The 25676-nt window shown below is 43.5% G+C and overlaps 1 protein-coding gene across 1 annotated transcript; it reads left to right on the forward strand.

Annotated features, from left to right (window-relative positions):
- Positions 1-387: 387 nt before the first annotated feature.
- LOC104258921 (C2 calcium-dependent domain-containing protein 4C) lies at positions 388-25085 on the forward strand. The gene is made up of 2 exons (XM_059824177.1): positions 388-512; positions 23729-25085. Exon 2 carries the CDS (start codon positions 23784-23786, stop codon positions 25083-25085), a length of 1302 nt encoding a protein of 433 aa, XP_059680160.1. The 5' UTR covers positions 388-512; positions 23729-23783.
- Positions 25086-25676: the final 591 nt, after the last annotated feature.

The raw sequence follows: 25676 nt of genomic DNA on the forward strand, positions 1-25676 counted from the left end.
ACAGATGCATTGTCTGAGTCTGTGCGGTACCAAAGGAGAGAGCTATAGCTGACACAGGGTTATTTCCTGCTGGAGGTTTGCCAAGGAAAAATTGGCGGCAGTTGCACTATTCTTTATTGCAAGTCTCCTCTAATGTGTGCGTTTAATAAAGCACTAACATCTGGGCCCACAGGGTGAACTTCATGTGTACAAACAGTATAACTCTTCAAAATCAATATTTACTTGCAAACTTTTGACTCAAGAAAAAACATCCCCAAGTATTGGCCTTGGGGCCATGGGCTACTTCAGCACTACTTGGGGTTTGTGGAGCTGAAGTTTTAGATAAGCCTTGTTCCTTCCTGTGCCTCCAGTTCAATTGCTGCGTTCTCTTTATGGCCACGCAGGGATTTTCATGGCATGGCCCCAGGCTTCTGCAGGCAGCCAGCACTGCTGCAATTATTGATCTCCACCAGAGAGCCAAGGAATGAAATCACAGGAAAATGGAGCTGTGTCTTGGGATGGTTACCTCTAAGGTAAGGCACGTGGGAGGGCAGAGCACAGGAAGACATCAGTCATCTTGGCTGATGGTAAGTTGCCTACATTCATTCCCCAGTCCATTTCTCCCTTCCTGGTTTCTGTTTCTTTCCCTCATCCTCACGCCTTACTTGATGCATAGCAATTTGAGTGGGTGCTGTAAGCAGGCGTAACTTGGCATGGAGCTGTGAGCATGGGCAGGTGGGCTTGCATGTTCTGCAAAGGCTTGCGATTCTGGCTTTTTCCGCAGCAAGAGGGAAGCCCTGCTGAGTGCTTACTTCTGCTGTACCAGGTTGCTGGCTTTTTTAAATAGCTCTTCCCATACCCTGTGAGAATCTGGCTGGATTTCTTACTAGATCTTCGGATTCCTGTTGTGTCTCTTGTTTTTTTAGTATGTGAACCAAATCCTGAGGCCTCTTCAAACAGGAGAAGTGGGAAAGTTCCCTTTCTTTTGCTTTTTGTTAGGCAGTATACCTACAAACATAGGTTATTGTGTGGTAGAAATATGCTAGTGTATTTGCTCAATGGTATCTTACTGTATTGCTGGCAAACACTCACCTAATGTCTGAGAAAAAAGGGGGTGGAAGATAAGGGAAGTTATTCCTCATTGCTGGTGCCAAGGCTTTGAATAGGCTGAGGAGCTCTGAAAGAGATCCCAATACGTGGATGGAATTCTGCTCCATTAATATAGTGGCTGCATAGAACTAGACGATCAGTAACTTCTGGGGACAAAAGGAGTTACTATAAAGAGGGCCGTAGGTTCTTTGTAGTCCGTCTTCTGCAATGTTGTCTTAAGTCAGTTTATCCAACACTATCCCAATGGGTGAAGAATGCAATATTATAAAAACCTGATGAAGTAGATCAGCTTGCACAAGGACTGTGTGGGAAGAAAAGAGCTGCTCCTGACACTAAGTGGGAGAGTATAATTATACATAACTCATGACTTTCGCATAATGTATCTTAAGGGTAAATGTGCAAGTGGAGTCCTTGTCTATCAGTGCTGAGCAAGCAACCTCTACCTGTGTGCATGTTCTCTGTGCATATCGGGATGACCTGTATTTACCTTTTTAAATGATGTCTAGATCTTGTGATACTCTTTTTTTGCAGAGGTATTTTATAGATATTTGTGCTAGTGCAGTTACTTCTGCTTCCTCCTCTAATCAGAGCACATCTTGGTGTTTGTGCATACCCAACCGGGTTTATAAGACGAACATTCTCAACCAAGTAATTAATCATTTCTGATTAGCAAATTCATACATAATCAGCTTTTCACCCATGGGAATGGCAAATTAGATCTTCCCTCAGTAAGATGAAAAATTCACACTCTTGATATGAAATCACTGACAGCACATAATTACTATAAAAATATAAATTGCATGCAATAATTTTATCAAAAAATAGATCACTGCATCCTTTATTGTTTCCTGTGTATCCTTATGTTAGGCTGCTTCAAAAGTAAGCTGCCTTTTCTGTGACTTCATTGATAAATCTCTTGACTGTTGTGGTCTCTTGATGTATTAAGTCAATAATGATTTAACAGAATTTTGTTAATGATAACAGCAGTTATTAATGAGAACTGTACTACTCTTGGCATGCCTGAGGTCTGGAGGGAACATAAACGTAACAGCCCTGACTCTGTTGATTTTATGCTCAGCTGTGAGACACCTTTGTACTTTCTGGGTTTGCTGGGACATTTTAGCATTCAAGGTTGGCCTCACTTAGGTTCAGTTGCCCTACCTCCTGCTGGGTGGTGGGAAACCAAGGATGGCTGGCATTGCTCCTTCTCCCATCCTCTCTGCTTCAAGCACATGTCCCTTGTATTTCTATAGGAAGCCACAATGCCAACCCTGTGCTGCACATCAAACCCCTTTTCTGGACATTAGTCCCTGAAAGGGACCATTTCCATGCCTTTTCTGCTGCCTGTGTAATGCAAATGAAGTGGGGTGCCCCAGGGCACCTAATGTACTCGGATCTAACTACATGCATTAGAACAGGGCTAAGCATTCTCTAATCTTTTCTTTTCCATTTTAAAGATCTCATGACAGAAAAGTCTATTAAATACACTAATTGTAATCAGGACTTGTGGATTTGGCAGTTTTCCCTTACTCCCTAACCAGCTTTACTATTTCTGCCAAGCCACCCCTTCCTTTCCAGACCCGACCCAGCACTTTGCAAGGCTGGACCTGAGACAGCTTGTCCCAACTCTGGAAAACAGACCCATGGATTTTTTTCCACAGATGTAATGACTTCTGCAAAACGGTTTGTTCTTTGGTTGTATTCATCACTTCAAGGGCAAAATTCACTGTTTCAGTGCAGACTTGCATTCCTTCCAGAATGGGTTAGTCTTCATTGTATTATGTGCTCTCCCTCCTCATCTTGCAGGAAGGGGGAATGAGAGCACAACAAAAGAATCAGCTCTCCAACTTTTGTATGGATAAATCCCTGATGCTTTCCTTGCTGGAATATATTGCATATGAATGTGAACTATTACACACTTCGTGGTCAGTTGCTAACAAAAAAGGCATCCCACAGCAGGGAAGCAGTACAAGGTCTCTTATATCACTCCAGCCTTGTGCTTAGGGGGTGTGTTGTGGGATTTTTAAAGTATAGTAAACCTTTCTTAATCATGAAGCATGAGCTTAGACTTCACTGGGGCACGTATCCTAATGGGAACTTGGCACATACTTAGGCCCTTGAATACCATTTTACACCCTGCATTGTGCATATCTGGCTTTATAGTTCATTTTTTTGAGTGCCCTTGCAACAATTAGATCATTCAAATAAAACACAAAACAAGTACATTCCCTTTTGAATGGAGTAGGTGTCTGTGTGAACATGTGTGTACATGTACATGCCTACCTAATTGGTTTACCAGAGAGAAGCAAGTAGTAGTAGTGACCTTGGCAATTTGGGCAGAGGTGATTTTTTTGATGTAATGCTGTAGATTTCATTAAGAGTTAAAATACAGACAAGGTGGAAGCTGGAACATACTGTATATACAGATGCACATAATTTTCTATTTCAACCTTGCAGGCAAGATGATTGATATATAAATAATTTCTAGTGAGATGAAGGTATATACGTAGGTAGAGAGCATAGGCAGAGTTGAGGTTGGGATTTTTCTTTACTTTTGAACAAGGCTAATCTCTTGGTGCTTGGCAGAGCCAGATCTAGGCACAGGCAAAGGAGGCAGCAATAGGGATGGCAGAATGGACCCTGGCAGAGCCCTGAAAACCAGACTGGCAGCTGCCGCTGCTAAGAGAAGGGATAAGGATGTATGAAACAGCAGCTACTTCAGGAAAATGGGGCGTGTGAGCCTTTTCTGGATCCTGTTTGCTTTTCTGTGGCAGAAGAAGCCAGCTCTGGGTGTAACCTAGGCACTTCATCCCCAGGGCAGCACAATTCCATTTGCTTATGCTGATAAGAAGCCTTGACCCAACTCTGGTGATTGGCTTGCATTCACTGTGCCTTCCAAATGAAATGTGTACCATTACTCATTAGCCACTTCACATAAATCAAACAGATACCATTTAAAAAAAAAAACACCCAACTTTCAGATAAAACTATTTTATGAATGGTGGCAGACATTCACAGATATTTAGACAGACAAAATACTTAGACCTACATGAAAAAATTATGAAAGATCAGCAGAACAATTGAGGAGAAACTCAGCTGTTCCAGCAGAGCAGCAAGCTGTGGACTCTTAGGAAGTCTGAAGACAGAAGAAGTAGCAAGATGAAGAAATACAGGAGAGTTGTTCCAGATGTCAAAGTTGCAGAGAAAGCTCTCGTGTTATCGTGAGGCTTTGTGGAGGGACCCACAAGCAGCCAATTCTGAACTCGTGGAGGAAGCGAGGGATAAAGACAGTCTATGAATAATCATCTCATTAATATAAGTGTTGCTTTTACTTTTCCACAGTTCTATCCAGAAATAACTGTAATAATGTTTCCAATTGTTGCTGAGTCCAGTGAATAAGTTTCTCCAGTGGCACCCATCCAACCATTTGTATCTTCTAGGCTTTACGAGAAATACTCTTCCCCTGCCCAGCAGCGTGATCTCTTCTGTGGCCACTAAACTGGCCAGAGATCTGAATTTCTGTATAGGAGTCCAGACTGCAGATTCTTCCAAATATCTAAATAAATACAACAGTGGTTTATTTGCACAATTTTGGGTGCAGCCACCTCTATGTGAGACAAATATTGATGGATTTGGCATGAATGTTGCTATGCCAGGGGCAGAAATGAGTCCTCCTTTGCTATTGCACTTTGAGGAATGACACTGAAGTGCCACAATATACAGCACTCAGTTTCTGGGGATAATTCATCCATGCAATTAAATATGTAGTCAATTGATCTACATGTTACAACGCTCAAAAAAAATCCACTTTGTTAAATGTGTTTCTCCTAGAGTTTCAGTAACTATCGGCACCTTTAGATCCCTTTCCTGCTTTTCACGATTTCTTTGCATTGCCTCTTTCTACCACTCCGACAAAGCACTGTATGTCATTGATTGTTTTTCTATGCCCAGATTCAGCAGCTAGCATCAGGATTGAACGTCTCAGCAACAGCATCATAGTTGAGAGTTGTGAATGTGGCAATAAGAAAAAGATAAAATCAGTTAGGTCTATAGTGGCGTACTTCTTGGAGGTAAAAACAGTTCAATGGGGAAGGACCAGTTTTCTAAAGGTGCCTGTCACCTAAAAAGGCCGATAGACCCTTGTTGCAATTTTGAAAATCAGCATAAGATCTGTGCCCTTATTTGTGGGAAAATCTACCCTTTTCTGATCAATCTTACACCTATTGAAGTTGATGGCACAAGTCCTGCTGAAGACCATGGGGCAGGATTAGGCCTTACCACAGCTTGCTTATTAGCACTGGCATCATTGTTCTCCTGAGAAGGAGAAAGTACACAGTGAAGTGGTGAGGCAGAGCCCTGTTTTGTGGCTAAGCAGGCACTTAAAGGTGTTGCTGAGTTAATGCCATAAGATATGATAGTATCTGACCCCTGGCCTGCCAGGCGTCAACTCGCTCCCTGTGCAAGTGTTTAGGGAATCTTAAAAATGGCTGGCATGGTGCTGAAGCAATAGCTACATCACAGGATTAATTGTTCTGTTTTATCAGGTATTTTTTAGAGAGCCGGGAACTGCAACCCGTATGACACAATGTGCTGGGCTATTCCATTTACTGCTGCTGAGGCTGCCAGGATCATTTTATAGAGTCAGGCAGTTGCAGTATTACAGCAAGCGGTGCTAGATTGTATTGTTAAATGTAACCATTCTGCCTTAGGGATGACTTCAGCATTCCTTCAATAATATGTAACGTTGCCAAACTAGAGATATCATACAAATTAGAAACACAGCTTGCCCAGAAATGTTTTGTATCCCTTAAGTATTTAATTCAATTTTATCCTAATGTGAATTTACTCTAGCAGTTCTACTTGAATTTTACTTACTGTTATTTTATACTTATAAAATTGAAATGGTTAAATATTTCTTAACCACCTAGGGAGGAAGAAGTTTCTCTCCTGCAGCAACAGAACAGGCTCTGTAGTGTGCATTACACTGTCAGTGCCAGCCTTTGCCCTCAGAGGCTGGCATGCAAGCTTTGCAGGTATCTCAATCTTTCCCTAGGAAACATGACTTTACTTTCTTGTGTATCGTGCATGTTTGGGGGTAGGAAGCAAGTAGAAAGGGCAAAACAGATATTTTCCTGAAGTCCGTTGTTGAAGGCAATGGTTCACTACAAGTGTGAGAGATTTCTCTACTTGTTACCTGCCCGAACTGAACCTTTTCATCATTGTCTACTGCAGCTCAAGAACAACAGATGTGGGGAAAGCATTTGTAACTGCATTTCATTTACAGGTTTAGGAACCTGTAATCCGTTTTGTTATTATTTTGGTACTATAGTTACCTTCCATAGTCTTGTTAACATAATGTAGTCTTGTGCACCTCTGTTGCACAGACTGATTTGACACAGGGAATTGAACAGGGGAGGGAGGAGGAGGGGAAGGCTGTGCAGTGCAGCTTTGCAGCTATAATGTGGAGTCATCCGTGCCATAGTGGTAACCACAGATCTTTGTGCCCTAACCACACAGCAAAAGGGACATCTGCCCCCTTGCCCAGGAGATAATGAAAGGGACACCATTGACACCCTGTGAATTGGACATGGCTGAGCAGCATCTGTTGCATATGTTTGCAATGGTGCTATCTCATTTTTCTGAGGCAGTTATTGGCCTCAGAGGATTTGCCAAAACCAGAAAATAGAAGTTGGTATTTGGTCTACCAGTTTATCTGAGTAACTAACTGCAGGAGTAAGCTGATACAGCCGTGTCTCCTTCCAGAACCCAGTCTCTTCAATTGAGCTGTGGGCAGGAGCAGCCTTTTTGTGTTAAGATTTACAATATAAAATAATCTTACACTTGATATTCACCCCTGTTTTCCCCTCTTTTTATGCATTGCACTTTGGTAAGGCAGATTTCCATTCGCTCAGCTGAAAGCTCTCCAAAGCTGAGACTGCAATCTGTTGTGAGCTAATAAGAGCAACCAGGGTTTTGCATGATCACAGTGCCCTCATGTTGAGGCGCTGCTGGGTATAGGGAAAATGATTCCAAAGTATCGAAATAATGCCGCCCTCAGATAGGAGGGGCATACGCACAGGTCTCAACTGAATGTTTTAAGGAGTGTCAAAAAATTAAGAATGACATGCAGCAAGGGGTCAATCCAGGATGCAGCCTGCCTCATGAAACAAGCAGGGATCACTATCACTTTCCTGTTTGTAAGGTAGGTAGCGTGCCCTCAATTACAGCCATCTTAAATAGTATACTGCTTCATCCCCCATCCTACAGACCCAGGATGCACATCAGGCCTCCAGTGTGACTTGCTTTCCAGTTATCTGAGAAAGCAACAGTACAGTGTCAATAAGCCGTAAGTCAGATTTCAAGCTCGAACCAGACGGAAAAAAAATGCTTCTTCCAGTGAAAAAAGGGGAAATGAAGGCCAAATGAAAATGCAGCAGTAACGTTGTAAGTGCTTGAATAAAATCAAGATACCTCTGAATATGTGAAGGACTAGCGATAGTGGGGAAATTTAATTCCAAGATGCCATCCTGTTGCACTGTGTTAGAATTAATGGAAACTGAAATGATGAACATAAATAGTTTAGTCTTGATCAATAGAATAATTTGTGATTTCACCCCAAAGTTTAAGTTTAGCTCAGTTCTGTGATGTTCCATGTTAGTATCTGGTTTTCTAATCGGAATTTAAGGAAAAAACCTAACCCTGCAACACTTGTCATTTCAGTGGTAAAGCAAAAGGCTTTGACAGGGATTGCCCCTTTCAATCTCTTCTCAAGTCACCAGAGTCCATGCATGCAAACACATAGCTGAATCATGAGGTCTCAAAGGTTATGCTGCTCATAAACCAAGGGGGCCAAGGCCTAGGTGCTGAGGATTTTGTGGCTTTCCATACTTCCTGGTCAATGGCTGGAATTGGTACTAGCTTATGTGGGACATTCTGGTGTCTTTTCAGTAAGTGCTGATGCTCACATTGCAGTATTCAGAGATGGAGGAAATTGGGCGAGGTGCATCTCTGTCTAGAAGTCGTGAGAAGGGGTTGGAGATAGCTGGCTATTTGACTAGATGTAGCTGGGGCCATGGCATGTGAATGAAATCAGTGTATGTTTTGCTTTAGATTTTAGTGAGAGCTGAACTGTTGAGGGGCTGAATTCCGGAAGGCATGTAACTGCCTATGTAAATAGACTTAAGTAGTGCAGACTGTAAAAGCACCTGAGCTATAAGCGCAAGCCATGTAATTTAGATGCTGTTGAAAATCTCATTTAAAGAGCCTCTATCAAGAGTCTGTTCACATCACTGAGTGCCTAAATGCATCTGCAACTCTGTCACTACACACTTTCTTTTTACTTTGCCTCCTTGAAAACAACCATAAGCACTTTTCATTGAGCTATAAGGCTTAAATCTTACTGAAGGAGAGCAGAAATCCCCATCAACTTAGAGTCCACTCAGGTGTCAAAACCTCGCCCCTGGTGCCAGCCAGGTTGTCCCACTGTGGGGAGGAGGTCCAGTGCTGTAGCGCAGGCACAGCCCAGCCCATCACAAGGTGCTCTCCAGTCATATGTGGCTGGAGATGTGCAACAGCAATGAGTGCTGGGAAAACAGCTATAAACTGGTTCCAGTTTGAAATAGCAAAGATACTAGACAAGGGAAAAAAAGGAAAGGGAGAGCATGGCATCAGATTTTCTATGCATTAGTGACTGTGGAGGGAGTCAGTTACAACTTTACAGTTTTGCAAGGAGATTCATACTGCTTCCGAAAACTTGGCAAAAAACAGGGCAACAGTGCCTACTGGTCTCACAACTTGAAATCCCTTTCTGGCTCTTGGACAGGTTTTGCAGATGTTTCTTGTGTGCTTAAACACTGCTTCTGCCCAGCAATTCAATGAGGGAATAGTAAGTATTCTCCTACCCAACGCTAAAGTACAGCCCTTCTAACAGGGGAGCTATGCTTATTACCAATTCTGTTTTTTTTAATGTAGAATGTTTGAGGGGGGAAACAATCCCAAAATAAAACCAAACAAATCTCATGAAGTAAGATGCTTTTTGTTTATACTTCTTAGTTGGAACCATGTCAACAGTGAATAGCTCTCAAGTTTTTGTGGAGATTTTAATACCGTGGTGCAGACTAGATTCTGCTACCAGAGCCCAGTTCATATGCCTCAAGTAAGCCTGTATGTTTCATTGTGTCTCCCCAAGAGGAAAGAGCCATTACTTCAGTGAGCATGGCCAGCTCTGGGCTTTTGCAATACTGTGATTAATTTCCCCCCAGATAACTCAGGACTGTGTTTGTCACAACATCAAGTGGTAGGAAGTTATGATTGTTATCTGCATTTTTACAGCTGACTTGACAAAAGATGTTAAAATTAAGCTGACACTTACCAATGCTTTTGAGAAATAGGTGCCCTTTTATTGATAAATTCAAGGATTAACTTACGGGTCAGTGAATTGAAAAACATGGAAATGATGCACTGTATATCTCTGTCTCCCTCACTTTTAAATGAGGTATTCAAGATAGAGCAATGAGATTTTTCCATCTCACCTTTTGGCAGGTTTTTGATGCATTGGTTACTTTATAATTTCATATTTTATCTATTGGTTTATAAAACTTCCAGGGGTTTGGCTTACTTTGTGCATATTGTTAAAATTGGAAGAAGGATAAAAAAAAAAACCCTAGGGACAAAGAGATGTGGTTGTGCGCCTATATAATTTCTGGGACTCCTTAAGTTAACTCATGCCCTGATATCCTGCAGAAGAATTAAAGCATCTGGGGAAAAAAAACCAACCAACCAAACAAAAAAGAATTCCCTCCTCTCCTTCACTCTAAACTTGCAAAAATGGAAACCAACAGCTGTTGCAGCGGCAAAAAGAAATAAAAAGCACGTAGCAGGTGGTACCATGTATGTATGTCTAATTGCAATCTAACAATCTGCTTGCCAGTTACCCAACAGTGAGGAATTTGATCATGATTCAGGCAAAGAAGGGGGGAGGGAGCAAAGAGAATGGGAAAGTGAGAGAAAAAGCTTTGGCCCAGGAAATTAGCATCTTTATAGGGGAGAGTAATCAGTGTAACTAGGAACAGTGAGTCATAACATTCTCTTTCTTTTTTGAAATGTTCTCCTCTTGACTAGTCACTATCTAGAGAATCTGGCTATAGATGCCAAGAATACTGGCGAAATGATGGCATGTCCAGTATAGGGCTCAGTATAAGTAAACTTAATGGACTTTCTGCCAGGTGACATGCAGCTTATGGTTCAGAGACTCATGCAAAGCAGTGGTATTTGTGCTTCTGGGGCTCCTTTCACACACAGTGCATCTCTATGGCTCTGCTCACACCTACCCTTGGAAGGATCAGTGATGTGAACATACCTTTTCATTTGCAAAGTCCCAATGGCAATTAATTTCAACTGTGTTAATGGATTGTTTCCACACAGCTTTCTCCAGCCTCTGTCTGGAAAATATAATTTATTTGGTTTCTGTTGATGACCCAAATCAAAGTATTCTGCCTCTCCCCTCTAACATTAAGAAAACCTTTGCTTGAAACACGCTGTGTGGGAGGATTTGGACGAGGGCAGAGAAACTTTGCTCCTTTAAGACAAGGAAAAAAGAACTGTCCTCCTTGTGGTCTGAAGTAAAAGAAACCAGAAGAAATTCAGAGCTGCAAAATGCACGGTCTTGCAGTTAGGAGCAAGAACAAAACCCTCTGCACCAAACTGTGAGCCATTTGGTGGGAGTGTCGTAGGCATAACAGTCAATCATGAGATCACCATGAGCAATCCTGAAAAAGACATGTATTGGGAGATCTGTTTCCCTCAGGTACAAGGAGTATTCCTGCTTCTATACAAAGCACTAGTGAGATCTCCTATCACAGGGAAGGATAGGACTACTGTCTTCTACAAGAGGAGACTAAAAGGCTATGAAGTATATCTGCAAAAAGGCTGAAATAACTGTCCTCTGTACAGCATCAGAGGGTGAATGCTGGTGGGAAGGAAGAAGGGAAAGAATCGTGTGAGGTTCAGGAAAACGTCAGTGTAAGGACAGATGACCCTGGACTGGCCATGAATAAATTTAGCCTGGAAGGATCGCAGCAGTGATTGGGATCTAGAACAACTTTCCTCTGGGAGAAGTAGAGCTGAAACCTGACTTCCTTTCATGATGCAGCGGGATAAGATGATGATGGGGAACTGGATAATGCAACGCTTGCAATAGAGAGAGATCATGCTTAGAGACTGAGGAGGCCTCTTCCAGCCCTGCATTCCTTGTCCAAAAATGGCATAATCTGCAGACTTGCCTTGTTTAAATAGTCTGGGCTTCAGAAAGAAACTCTAATACCAACAGTACTTGCTGGTAACAGGAGAGGGATCTCTAGATCAGTTGTACACAGCCAAAGCCTTATCTTGACTTGGCTGCTGCTTCTGCTTCAAACATCTGCAAGAATGGGGTTAGAAAATGGATTTGATACATTAAGACAAGTTGGATTTCGAGATGGCAGAAACCTGACGGGCGCTTGACTTCTAGGAGAGGAGGAAAATGGAATTCTGAAGTAAAGCATAATCTACAGCAGGACAAAAGAAAAAAGATGAAACAAATTGGAATGAGGCAATGCTATCTACTAAATGTTTTAATAAGATTTTATGAGATCCAATGTTCCAAGTCTGCTAGATTAGCTTTCTTTGGCCAATAATCTATGGTGTTTCAGTTGCATAGAAATGGGAGTGAGAAAAACTATGATAAATGGATTTATATTCTGACACGCACTAGTATAGATGGAGAAAGAAAAGGGTGGCATGGGAATTGAGCTCTATAAGTGGATCAGTATTGAAAAAATCTAGTAAAAATGAAAAAGACATGAAATTTGTTTTGGGAGCTCTGAAGAAGGAAATTGCTACTGTTCTTGACATGACAGATTTTAAGTGAGGTGTTGATTCAAAAGAAACATAAAAGAAATGAACAAGAATATACCAGCAATTCCCTCATAAAGGAAATTTCTTAAAGCATTGTATTGTTTTGTGTGGTGCTCAAGTGCCCCAGTGAAAAAGATGTTCATAGGAACATGAATGTTGGAAACTCTGGAGTCACAATTGCTAAGTTTGGTCAAAGCTAGCATGGCATATATTTGGCATGTGATTCTCTTCTCACTTGTGCAGTGCAAGTCTGAAGTCAGCAGCATTACACAGAGGTAAAGTCAGTATGACTGAGAGGAGGGAGCACCAGCCTATTCCCAGCTGCTCTGTCTCCAGGGTCTGATGGTAATTTATTTTCATGCTGAGCTTTTCACTGACCCCCCTAAAGGTATAATTTGTTTGCATTTCCTGTGATCAAATCAACCTTCCATCTTATTGTCAGTCATTCACTGATAGCAATCCTCACTTAATTCTTTCTTTTAATGCTATCTTACCATATAGATAAACCATAAAGGATTTCTTGGCCTGGAGGAGATGAAGTGCTGCTAACTTAAACTGAAGTATGAAATGCTTTTCCACAGTTTCACTGGGCAGTACACTGAAGACACTTCAAAAATACTTAAAATCAAAGCATTCAGTATAATAGAATAAGCTCAAGAGTGCTCTTTTCCCCTGTTTGTCCCTCTTTTCAGTGGGTGAAATGTGCTCCTGCATAGTCCCAGTAAGATCATATACCACTGAAAGCATCCTGGAAGGGCTTGTATCACTGTAACTGTCATAACAGCTCCCTGATAGCAGTGCAATGCTTTAAAAAGAAAAAAAAAAATAAAAATCTACAAACCTGTAATTCATTTTGCAAGTTTCCTTTAGAAAACTGACTCAAGCCCAGGATTGCTAGGGTTCTCTACAACTTCCAAGGGGCTTTGACTCAGATCTAACAGAAAGCAGAAGAGATTTGAATTATATTCTCAGAGGAAGGCAAATTGTTGACAGGTGAAATGGGGCAGTTGTTAATGACTTCCAGCCTGCCTGAAACAGCTCATCTTTGAATGGACAGGGAGGGTTAAGTATTTGGGGGCTGAAGCTCCTCTGGCCTGACTGCCGCTTTAGCTGCTGTTGAATGCTATCACTTCATTGCTTTAGGAAAGTTGCTGAGCAGGACATCGCTGAGTATAATATATAATATTTTAGTTACTTAAGATCAGTTGTTCTTCCCAACTTCAGCTGATCACAGTAAATAGCAAATAAGAGCACACAGAGGGAGGGTGCTGCTGCTATGTAGCTCAATACTAAGTATATCAAAAGCCAGAGTACTATGCTTATTAGCGCCTGTGCCATTTGCTGGCCTTCAGTTTGCTGACGAGTTCTGCTTAATTAAAAGCAGCAGGAACAAGCTGGTGGCTTTCTGATCCTGGCCCTAGTGTCTTAGGAGTGCTGATGAGGCAGACAATGCTCTGGCACAGAAAAGAAAAGCAATCTATGTCCTGGAGGCCAGAGATGGGATTTTATCTGTGAAACAGCAGTTTTCAGGTATTTTTAGCCCCAGAAACACTTGGGAGGGGATCGCCCCTGCCCTCCCTGTAATTACACAACTGATCATCTGCATAGAAATGGATGAGGGATAGAACAAGACTGCTGTCCAGGAAGTTTCTTCTAGAATTTATTCAGGTGGGAAGAAAATACAGCACCTGCTGGATCATCTGGCTGGTTTTACACTCAGCTCTGAGGATGGTGCTGCTGATCATGAAGGAAGAGCTATGCTTCCCACAACTGTGGCCTGGAAAAGGTATTCCCTGATATCCCTCCTTTCTTCTCAATGACCTGTCCGTGCAGCTCCTTATAAGACTAGTGCTAGAAGAAGTATTTTCCAGAGCTTTCATTGTATTTGTTATTTTAATTGAGACAACTTAAGTGGCAAAAAGTATTTGTAAGTGCTAGAAAACAGAGGAAAGCATGTTTTACTTTACATGCATGGGTAGCAAAAACACCACAAGTGTCCCAACAGCTGAAGTATTAGCTTCTGCCATGCTTTCGGGTAGTGTGAAGCCTCAAGCAAAACATGCGCTGCAAGTAAATCGCAGCCTGTTTTCTCTTAAGTGTTTGGGGTGGAGGAGGTTCCCAGCACACAAGTGCCATGTGTTCCCCATTGCCTGCTCCAGTGGGAGGCTGCTGGCCCTGGGGGATGAGGGAGGGAGGCTGAGGCTGGAGTCAAACTTAAAGCTCCCCTAAGGGAATGAAGGAGGATGAGATAGCTAAACAATGAAGGGTTTAATTTCGTCCTCCCCACTTAAGCAAAGCTCCTCACCATGTAACAATTTTTACAAGGTGCCAGAGAATCTGTTATGGTCATGTGAGCCTATTTCTACTTTTCTCAGTAGGAATATGTGTGTGACAGCAATAACTTCAAATTGTTTTTCTTTATATAGTAATATCTTGCCATATGTTTAAACTCTTTGTGTTTGGGAGCAGTAGTTAAAGTGTTTTCTCGTGCCTATGGATTCCCTGACTTGGAAGTTATTTTGTCAAAGAAAATCCTTGCCTTTCTCACACTCTTTCTGCTTGCTGCTGTGAGGCAGTGTTGTACTCCAAGTACTTTTAACCTAGTTTGCTACACTTCTTTGGTTGTAAACCATTAATGGCAGATATTTAATGCTGGGGGGGGGGTGATCCACAAAATCCCCCAAAGCTTCTTCTTTATCCCAGGGTATAATTACAGTATCCTGTGACTTTTCTTCTAATTTTCTTTTAAATGACATTTCAGACAATCACTTTTCTCCTGATAATAAAACTGTCACTGTCTGTTTTCACCCTTTCTTTCTGCTCCCCAAGACCAAAACCAGCACCTCCACAAAACCCTGAGCCTTTTCCCAAAGTTGCCTGAAGTCTACAGGGGTCTTTATGTTGGCTCCTGGAATCAGATTCTTTTTACTGGTATCAGTTTCATTAATGGATTTTTTTTTTTCCCCCACCACTGATACTCCAAATGACTTTTGTTCTCCAAATATTCTTTGGGCATAAAGAGCTCTGAGATAAGGGTGGTAATCACAGATCATCTGTATGAATCTTTGCCGGTTCAGGGCCATAGCAGGCCCTGTTTTTTAAATGGAAAGTAAAAATGTGGAACACTTTCTCATTTCAGAAATACTTCTGCAGAAACACAACAACTTAGTGGACAGAAAACTACAGCCTAGCAGCTGAAATGCTGTGTCCTTCTAAAATGAAATTTAGAAAGAACTGTTCTCCTTCTGTACGCAGAAATGCTGCGGACAGAGTTTAAGGATGAGGAGTCTGGTTTTGAGCTTTGTTTCAAATGTTGTACTTCAGCATACCAAAAGCAACATCTGTTTCTTAATTAGGTGCTGCTGATTAGTGATACCACTCCGAAATGTATTCCACTTAAAAGATGTAACTCTCATGATTACATGTCCTACCCATCAAGACATTGAGGCCAATCCCATCAGTGTGCCACCTTCATGTAGAAGAAATGTTCAACTAAACTTTACTACTCAGAGGATGCTCTTTTGTTATTCATGAGTTTTCTTTGTAATATTTAATCTGCAAGGACTAGGTAAAGCTGCCTGGACTGGCTAGCTATGTTAACTTGCTGCAAAGCAGGAATATTTCCAAGTCAAATCTTAAATCAAAGCAAGCCTAGGTGAAAGCTGGTATAAACAACTGGAGATTCACTGCATATGAGCTGGAGAGGAGGATGTCAGCTGGAGGCCACTGTTCTTATGCACTTCACACATCCCTGCACCTGCAGCATTGGATCCCTCTACCTGGCAGCTCCCACAGCAGAATTCCCCAGCTAGAACTGGAGAGTGGCTCCCTCCTATTGCAGTGTCTGCCCGGGAATGGGTCTGGGCTGGGGCCAAGGGAGGAACACCCGGAGAGCCTCCGCACACGACTCCTTGGAACTGCGTTACGCTCATGGGCTCTCGCAGCCCATTGCAGTACAACAGAGTGTGGCCTGCAGGCAACTGCATTTGTTGTTATCGGGGCTGAACCTGGAAACTCTCCTCCTTCAGTGACATCTCAGTCTTTGTAGCTCATGGCATGGGAAATACAGGGAAGCGATGTCTGCCAACACACCTGTTTTTAAAGTGTTAAACACTCTGAATCAAGATCTAGCATGTTTTGACAAGGTGAATTATCCTTTTTGAAATGTCCTTGGCTTGCTGCCTTGTTCGTTCTCATGAGCCTTGTTTGTGCTAGAAGGTTGCTGCTTCAACACAGCAACGTCATCTGGTGCTTTTAAGCTTCATACGTACTGTACCTGTGGGACACACTGCAACCAGCTAGGAAGCCCGGAGAACATGGATTTCAGGTGCATTAAAGCACTAATCCTTTCTCTCTTTCCAGTTTAAGGTTGTTTCTGATCTGTGGTCTTTGGGGAAGGACTGTCTTGTGAGTGTGTCTGGGTGGGGGGAAAGGTTATTAAGAACTACTTGTTTAATAAAAGCTGCCAGTAAGTGTTTTGCAGTGCATAGATCAACCCCACCATACTTTTGGAAATCAAAATCACCTTGTTGCAGGTTTCCACATGACTATCAGAGCGTGGTATGGCACAGTTGTAGAGGAAACTCAATATTGCTACTCGTGCAAGTCATGTGCTACGGCATATGGTGTCTAACCTGACAGTTTTAGTTTTGTGTCTTGAATGAAGATAACAAGCAGATAAATCCCAGGAGTTACTCTTCCAAAGAATAGCTAGTGACATTGTAACGCCTGGTTAAGGTGGTAGTAGTACTTATCCATTTGCTGACTCACAGAATCTTTTTTGAGGAATAAAACAACGTATAAAATTACAAAAAATCAGCACACAGATCCATAGCTTTTTTCAAATTTGACTCTTTGAGATGGATGTAAATGTATTTTATCAACGGTTGAAATATGTTCCTTCTGTGGACAAGCAGAGTGCCAGGACTGCATACTAGGGAACTAAAATCATTTTCTTCTCTCTCTCTCTTTTTAACCTTGATAGAAGTGGTCCTTACTGAATTCAAGTTTTGTGGAAACTTGGTTGCTTTACAAAGCCTCATTTTTATTTGAAAATAAAAATTATGTTGATTTTTAATCTTTCATATTTAAATTTACTCACAGCACAAAGAGGATACAGAGAATAGCTTTTCTCAGTATGTGTGTTATTCACCTTACAGGTGTCAATATAACCTTTATATGCAACAAATTCATTTAGGAAACATGAGAATTACCATGAAATTAGACTACATTAAGTGTGGGACCAAAGTGTAGAAAATGTTCTTCTATCAAGGCTACCAGAACAGAGATATTTCCATGAAGTGCTTTGATATTTATGCTTTTGTTTCTAAGCAGGCAATCTGAAATGAACGATTCTTTGTAGATGAGGAGCAGCTAAGGACTTTGGGTTTGTCTGGTTTGGAGAAAAGGAGGTTGAGGGGCAACTCATTGCTCTCTACAGCTTCCTGAGGAGAGGAAGAGGAGAGGGAGGTGCTGATCTCTTTTCCCTGGTATCCAGCGATAGGACATGTGGGAATGGTTCAAAGCTGCACCCCAAGAGGTTTAGACTGGACATTAGAAAGCATTTCTTTACTGAGGGTGGTCAAACACTGCAACAGGCTTCCCAGAGAGGTGGTCAATGCCCCAAGCCTGTCAGTGTTTAAGAGGCATTTGGACAAGGCCCTTAATAACATGCTTTAACTTTTGGTTAGCCCTGAATTGGTCAGGCAGTTGGACTAGATGATCATTGTAGGTCCCTTCCAGCTGGAACAGTCTATTCTATAAATTATAAGGTTGCACTGCCTGATTTTATTTTTATTTTTACCCTGAGGAAAATATAAGCTATAATTCTCAAATTTCATTAACTGGGGTATATCCTGCTACAAGCCACAGCACGGTAATTCTACAAAGCCATGAGATGAATGGTGGTCATTACTGCTGTAACACAGCACATCCCTGTGAAAAGAGCTGATCAGTTTGGGAGACTTTTTTTCAGGAAATCCTTAGAAGCATTCACCGGGCCTAGTGGAGAGAAGCCTGCCCTGAAATCACGCTAGGTATATGTATTGAGGGAACAAACAACCCAAAGTTGAACTCAGTGACTGTTGTAAGGGGTATACACTGACCCACAGAAGAGAATGTGCGTATCCAGAATCTGCTTATCCTGTTGGTCTGAACTGGTACTGACTTCGGTAGATACATAGGAATAGTGAAAAACCTGTTCACCCTCAAAAGTCACCCAGTTCCCCGGGCTTTGTTGACTGTAGACACTTAAAGCAGTGATGTTCATTTAAGTCAAAACTTTCAAATCTTTTCCAAGGGGAAGGGCAATGATAAGCAAGAATTAATTTTACAGTCCAGCTAAGTTTCCTTCAGGTATTCAGTCAATCCAATCAAAGTCAGTGATCTGCTTTTCTTTGTGACCAGCTCCTTTTTTATAGCAGAACTTGCTCTACGCCAGGAATGAGCTCTCTTGTTAGTGATGGTTATAGAAACTAAACTTCCGCAATAAAATAGTATCTTGGTTTTTATGCTTCACAAGTAGAATAAAATCTAGGCAAAACATTTTTGATGGATGTTTAGAATTATTAACTGTTGGTAAGTAGGTGTATTGGGGGGGGGGCGCGTTCCGTATTTTTTATCACTCAGGGTAAAATCGGTACTCAACAATCTTGTACGCTAGCATCAATGTAATCAAACAAGCTGATCGGGTATGAAATAAGGAACGGGGCTAATGAGAAGTTTATATTATTTACTGGTGAATGTTTATAGACAAACTCTTATTTGTGTTTAAGAGAATGGAATGTTTCCTGTCTGATGCCATTTAAGCTTTAAAGGAGATGAGCAGTTTCAGAAAGGATGTTAGTCATTACTGGTATGTTGCTTGAACACAGAAAATGCAAGAAAGACTTAATTCCCCTTTTCATTAGAGTTATTATCTCTTTTCTGGCAGCTTTATACATATTCATGCCTGCTTAGAGGGTTCCTTTACACAGCTGAACATGGGAATTGCTGTTAGTGAAAGTTAGGAGCTACCTTTATGTTAAAATGTACGACAGAGAAAACTGACTGGAGCCGCTCACCTACTCCTGGGCACCAAATTGTTGCAGGGGAAAATATTTCTTTAATCGATTAAAATGCTAGAGTGGCTTTTCCATAAATAGCATCTGAATCTTACTGGCCTTGGACACCATGCTTTATCTGAAGTACATTTTATGCTGGAAGCTGGGTTTTGCATTATGGGGTCTTAAAATCTGGAAAGCATGCAGGGAAAAGAAATTTAAAAGCATGTAGACAAAATAATGAAAACATGTTTCCAGATTTGAAATAGACATGAAGTAGATACTGCCGGGAACGGGGTGTATTTCCATTGTAAACATGGAAAGGCATTTAAAGCCAAATGCGGTTAGATCCCTGTATAGTCCTATACTTCAGACTGAGAGATTTTTTTGCTGACTTCAGTGGCAGTGGAATTAGGGACAGCGTAACCTTGGATTATGCATGGCAAATGTCAGCTTCTCATCACAGGACCGTGTAATATGCTAGAAAGAATGAATTCTTTAGTTCATACCTTTAGATTTTTACAGTTCATACTGCTGTGACACAAGGTACTTGAGATACTTTGCATAAAGTCCCAAAGTGCCTGAAGAGCCCTGCCACTCCTGTGCTCTTGCTGCCAAACAGCACTCAGGCATCTGTTCTTTCATTTTTTCATTTAAAGGAGCGTGGGCACTTCTTATAAAGCTATGCAGAAATTTGTCTTTGCTGCTGAGGTAAAACAGAAGCTACTATATGATGCAAAATGAGAAGAAAGATCAAGTTTTCAGATTAGATTTGCTGAACCTCTGTGACTACTTTGTATTACTATACAAGTGATGCAGAATAACTTGATTTAGCCCAGAAGTGGTGAGCAGACTGCTAATAGATATCTTTGATCTTTGTCAAAATGACAGGAATGAATCAATGTGCTATAAATTTGCTCATGATATCAATCTCTAAGAAAAAAAAAAAAATTTAAGTGCCTCTCAGTTGGTTGAGGGTTTTTTCAAGAAACTACAGCTGAATTGCTGCTCCTTTCTTTAGGAAAATAAAACTGAACAGGGTTATTTATTCTCACAGAAGCCTGTGGAAATTTTGCATATTTTAGGTGGTATAATGCACTAAGCCATTTCTGTTGCTTTAAGCTGTTATGTGCTGTCTCATCCACGCCTGTCTTCTATACCTCCCCCTTTCACAGCAGGGCCCGAAGTTTTTCTTTTTTATCTTCCCACTCATCTTGGCTGGACAAGGAGGGCTCCACCTCCCCTGGTGCACATCATCCAAATGCTGTCAGCTCCGAAAGACCTCCTGCTTCTGTCTGCTGTAAACCGCTCACCTGACTGAAGGGTTTCCCCTTGCACTTCCAGGCCCTTGAACCAGTCAGTGCCATTGATGAAGACCTAGAAAACAGTTCTGAATTTGGGTAATTATTCCAGGTAGAGATGTCTTTTACCGTCACAGCTGCACAGGGCAGGCCTTGCAGTTGTACAGGACAATGATGGTCTCCTCGCTTTACAGAAATATGCTACTGCAGTTCGTGTGTGTGCGCGTGTGCGCAACATCCCCATGCTCAGGAGCTTGTAGAACTACCGGGGTTTTTTAATCAATAACCAGGGCATTGCTGTTGTTTGCAGAGAATGAAATAATTTGTAAACTAAACTCTGAATGAAAAGCTTAAATCGGCTCAGTTACAGAAGAACGGAAAGCTTGCTAGGGATCTGGCAGGCTAGGTTTCAAACACGTTTCGGCTGATACCGATCCGTTAACCGGAACAAACCCCTCGGGTACGGCAGCGCCCACCCGTCCGCCCGCCGAGGCGCGTCCTCCGCGGCCGGCAGGTGGTGCCCGGCCCCCACGGCCGGCCCGAGCGGGGACGGTCGGGCATTTCCTGCGCCGGGTCCCTGTGCCGACTGAGGTCAAAACGGCAGCAGAGGAGTAACGTCCGCGCAACACGTGAAGGAAAAATCCAGGCTGCGTCCCGTGTTGCGCGGGCAGGAGATGTCCTTTTGTCACCGCTTTTCCAGCCCCTGGCCGGCTCCCAAGGGTTTCACCTGTTACTTGCTACAGGAGTCGTAATAAAGCCTTGCCACAAATTATATCCCTTCCGGTTTAGAAGTGGTTTATTGCAGACACTTTTTTTTTATAGCAACAGGAAGCCTTGTTGGCAGCGTGTTTTAATTATGCTCTGAAGCTAATCAAGGAAAGAGAAACCGTTTTGAACACAGGAAGCCGAACAGCTAATCGTACATTTGAGTGCCTGTTTCCTCGGGGGATGTACAAGTGCTTAAGCGCTGCTGAACTCCCAGCACATCAGCAATCTGTTACGTGGCTATAAAGTGCAGGCTTTGTTAGGAAGGGGAGGATACAAACCACCCCACGTTGGGCACCTGATCTCTCTTCGCAGTCACCGGAGGGAGAGAGGCAATGGAGAGCAGGAGGCTCTGAATCACCCTCTGGAAAAACCCGCGCTCTTTTCGCAAACTGTAGTGGAAGCCTAAAGAGACTGAATAGAAATTAAGTGCCTAAAACCGGGTAGCTACTTTATTTCCCTGCCGCCTGATGCTAGCTGTGGACTTAGCATACCCGAGGCTAATTGCCATGATTGCCCGTATCACATGCTGCGAACTGTTACTGGAGGTGGTAAAGTTCCCACTAAAGAGCTCCATTTCCTTCATTTTTCTCCATTTTTAGAGTCAAGTCTTTCTTTGCTAGTAAAAGCAGAGGTGTCTATATTGGAACGAAGCTCACTTACTCTTTGGTATGTAACGTAACATTCGCTATGTAATTATGGTATGTAATGCAGGATGTATAGTACTGTATTGCCTAGTCTGAACAGATAACAGCTACGTGGCGCACATTCTGCTTCCCAAAGGATAGCATCCCAGCGGCTCCAGTAGCTGCCCTTACTATGCTGCTGAAGAGTCTCATTAGCAGGGGAAAGCGCAAACCCTGTCTGGAAGCCTCTAAATTAGATTGGAGATTATTTGAACCACACCCACAGCAAGGAAATCCGTGTAAGTAAACTGCAAAAGCACTGATAACTGAAATGTTACTAGGACATTTGGGGTGTCCTGAACCTTTTTACAAAGCATGGCAGAAAGAATTTTCTCTCATTTGATTCACTAGAGGGTTATTATGAAAGTGAAGCTTAACAGGTGTAAAACAAGCACGAGAGAGGTAAGACTCAGACCCAGAACGTGTGTGTTCCCAGCTAAATCTTTCAGCAGGTTCAAAATGTTCCATGCCCCTGTAACCCACTTGATTTGTTTTCTCTGAGCACATCTTGCCTATTTGAAGCGCTCAGTAAACATGAACTTTAGCTCTGCAGCGGGAAAAGGAAAGAAAACAATTCGTCTGCTGTCGCTGTGTTCCAGGCATACAGCTTCAACCGAGTATTTAGCCGACCTGTTCGGCAGGCCGTCCTGGCTTTGCAGTTGAGGTTCCTACGTGCAGCTTGCAGAATAATTATAGAGAGTTTGCAGAGGTGCGTTCAAGTTCCACTGCATTGCAGAGATGTGCTGAGAAAGTTCACGGATCCCACCTGGCTCTGTGCAGGGTCTGTTAAGTGTCACGCGTGCCGGTACTTTTGACATATTCCATTCCAAGGTGACTTGCCAAAGCATTTTCTGCCTTTTCTCCTCACTGCATTTGCATTCCTGTCTCTGTTGTGGCTCAGGATCGGCGATAGGACACTGGGTCAGGCCTCGGTTGTCTCATGTTCTTTGTGGATAAGGGGGTGGGGGGGCATACGTTCAGATGCAGAAAAGCAGCAAAGTTCTTTTCAAGTGAGCTTGACAAACCGCAATCCCCACTTCTTACTGCTCTAATGCTGGAAACCTGCCAGGATCTCGAGAAGAAAAGAAGCACCGAGACAATTCTGCTTTTGTCCTGTGTTTGTTAATCTCGAAACGCCTCGGGACGCCTCTGTAAATAGATATTAATCAAAAAGAAACTGGAAGCAGGGGAAGGACGAGCGGCTGCTTGCTGTACGGGTGGCTTTGGCCACCCCTGCGAGCGCGGGGCCGGGCGAGGGGTGCCAGGCGGGCGGCGGGCGCAGCCGCTGCTCCCTGGGGCGCAGGGCGTTAATCAAAAAGCGCTTTCCCGTGAAAGGCTCATTTGGCAAGGGCTCGCCCCATTGCTCTAGACACGTCCCCGGTGCTCAGCGCGGTGTCCGGCGAGGGACAGCTGTGGCGACGGGATCCCCCCTCCTCCTCTTCCTCCCCGCCTGAGAGCAGGCGGCGGGAGCGCTGCGCGGGCAGGGCGCAGGAGGCGCGGCCGGCAGCCCCCTCTCTCCGCCGGCGGCGCGGGTGGGAGGTGCCCGGCGCCGCTAGAAAAGGGCCGGCCCGGCGGCGGGTGCCCGCTTGCAGCCGCCGGGGGGGCCCGAGGCCGGTCGGCAGCGAGCGGAGGCTGCTGGAACGAGCAAGTGACCTGCGCCTGACAAGGTACGTCCTCTGCTAAGGGAGAAGTACGGTGGGGTTTATCAGAGAGGGACGTTTTCCCCCGGTAGTGACTCGATCCTGTTTTACCTCTTGAGTGGTTCAGGTCTGTTCTTGTGGCGAAATCCATTCGTCTTTGCTAAAGATAGTGTGCTGGGCAGAGGCTGTTTTGAACCTGTGGATTGGCTGGGCTTGTGCCAGTCCTGCCTTGAATAGCATCCTCCGTGCCTTGCTTGGCCGTAGTGTGTCCAAGAAGGATGTTCATGTACTTATGCTTCTCTGTGTGTCTGCAGGTGGATTTGGACTTAAAGCTTTTCCCCTTTGAGGACCTCCTGCCTCGCTACAGTGATGTGGTTCTTGGAAAAGATCAGAGCGTCACATGAAAATGGAAACCTCCCTAGCTCCTCCTTCCTGGGATTGCCACCTGGCCAAAACCTGCCTGAAAAAGCCCGACTGGGGGCTGCTGCTTTTCCGAATGTGCTCACCCCTGACAGAATCCCTGAATTCTGCATTCCCCCCAGGCTGACCAGCTCTGCCCCTGTTAAGGGCACTGGCTCACACCCAGGCCACAGTTCAGAGGATGCAGATCTTAATTCTTCTGATTACAGCCCCAGCTCTTCTTTGCCACATCTCATTCAGGTGGAAAGTGCTGAAGAGATCCCAGCCCTGGAGGAAGAAAGCACCAACTCAGACCCACAGTCCCAAGCAGCACTCTCCCTGCTTCACTTTCCCAGAGCCCCCACTTCCTATGGCTTCTGCACCTTGCTGGAGAGCCCCCACACCAGGAGAAAGGAGTCCATCTTCCATGGTGACCCACGTGGTGCTCTGCCCAGCCTGATGCTGTCTCGATCCCGAGCTAACACATGCAGTGGCAGAGGGAGTATGTCTAATCCCGTTGCTATCAGCTTTGCTTCTGTGAGGCTGCCTCCCAAGCATCTCTCGCTGCACAGGCAAGGTGCCTGTGATAGTGATACTGCCTCTTCCAGCGATTCCTCTCCTTTCAGTTCTCCGCTTCTCAGCAGGTCACCTCCCAGATCCTGCTCCCTGATCAAAACACAGAGTCAGGAGGGATTGCTCTGCCGGGCGCTGAAAGCCAAGAACAAATCCAGCATGGCCAGGAACAATTCTCTCTCTACAGAGGAGAGCAGCTCCACTGATAACAGCCCCAGTGCCATCAGGCGAGCCTCAGAGGGCCTGCTTGCCATGCGGACCTTTAGCATGTCCTGTTCGCCCATCTTTCCCCGGGATCTGACCTGCAGCCGGGAGAGACTAGTGGGAGAGAGCACTGTGGTAATGGACAAGGGAGGCATGTTGAGGCTATTGGCTGAATATTGCTCAGAAAATGAAAGGCTGCGGATCCGCCTGATCAGTGCAGAGGGTTTATATGATGACTCTGTAGAGCCCAAAAACATAAACTGCTGTATCACCTTCTCCCTGGTGCCAGGGAAAACACAGAAGCAGAGAAGCACTGTTATAAAGAGAAGCAGAAATCCCATCTTCAATGAGGACTTCTTTTTTGATGGCATTGCAGAAGAAGAGCTTTACAGCCTTTCTGTAAGGATGAAAGCAATGAATAAAGGGTGCAGTATGAAACGGGATTATACCTTAGGAGAACGGGAGTTGTCTTTAATGCGTATGTTGTCAGTGTAATACTGCAAACATTTAAACAGACTAATTTTGTTTTCTAAAGTTTTCTACTAAATAAAGTTTTGGGTTGACCTGTTTTTTGATTTTTTTTTTTTTTAAGAATACTTGAAAGCACTGCGTTGCTTGGTGTTACTCTCATGCTGTTGTGCCTTATTTTGCTGCTTAATACTTCAAACTCTGTGAGGTATTTGCTGTTAAATTAAAAGGTGGCCGCAGAGCAGACCTTCTGCCTGTAGAGTAGAGACCTGAGGATAAAGGATTAGGCAGTTACCATATCAAAGGAGTTCTTGTTTATGGCTTTCAGGGCATGGAAGAGTTGTCTTTCACTCACTTTGGTCCCTAAGCAGGTACACAATAGGTACTGAACTCTCTTGCAGCTCCCAGGTACTGCATCAGTTAAATAGACCATTTTGGCAGCACTCCTAACAGAAAGGAATGTTTTAATGTGTCCTGTGTTTGGGGTGGGGGAGAGAGAGAGAGAGATACATAGTTTGGTTGGGTATCAGCCCTTCTCTTATAACGGGTGGAGGATTTGGACTCCCAAAACAGGTGTAAGCTTGTGTTGAGGATAACAAGAATAGCTTCTAAGCAGCA

The sequence above is a fragment of the Gavia stellata genome, chromosome 13 (assembly GCF_030936135.1).
Source record: "Gavia stellata isolate bGavSte3 chromosome 13, bGavSte3.hap2, whole genome shotgun sequence".
Classification (NCBI taxonomy): domain Eukaryota; kingdom Metazoa; phylum Chordata; class Aves; order Gaviiformes; family Gaviidae; genus Gavia; species Gavia stellata.

Bases quoted from the DNA above. Each gene is read 5' to 3' on its own strand.
- LOC104258921 (XM_059824177.1), top strand. From the start codon at position 23,784: ATGTGGTTCTTGGAAAAGATCAGAGCGTCACATGAAAATGGAAACCTC.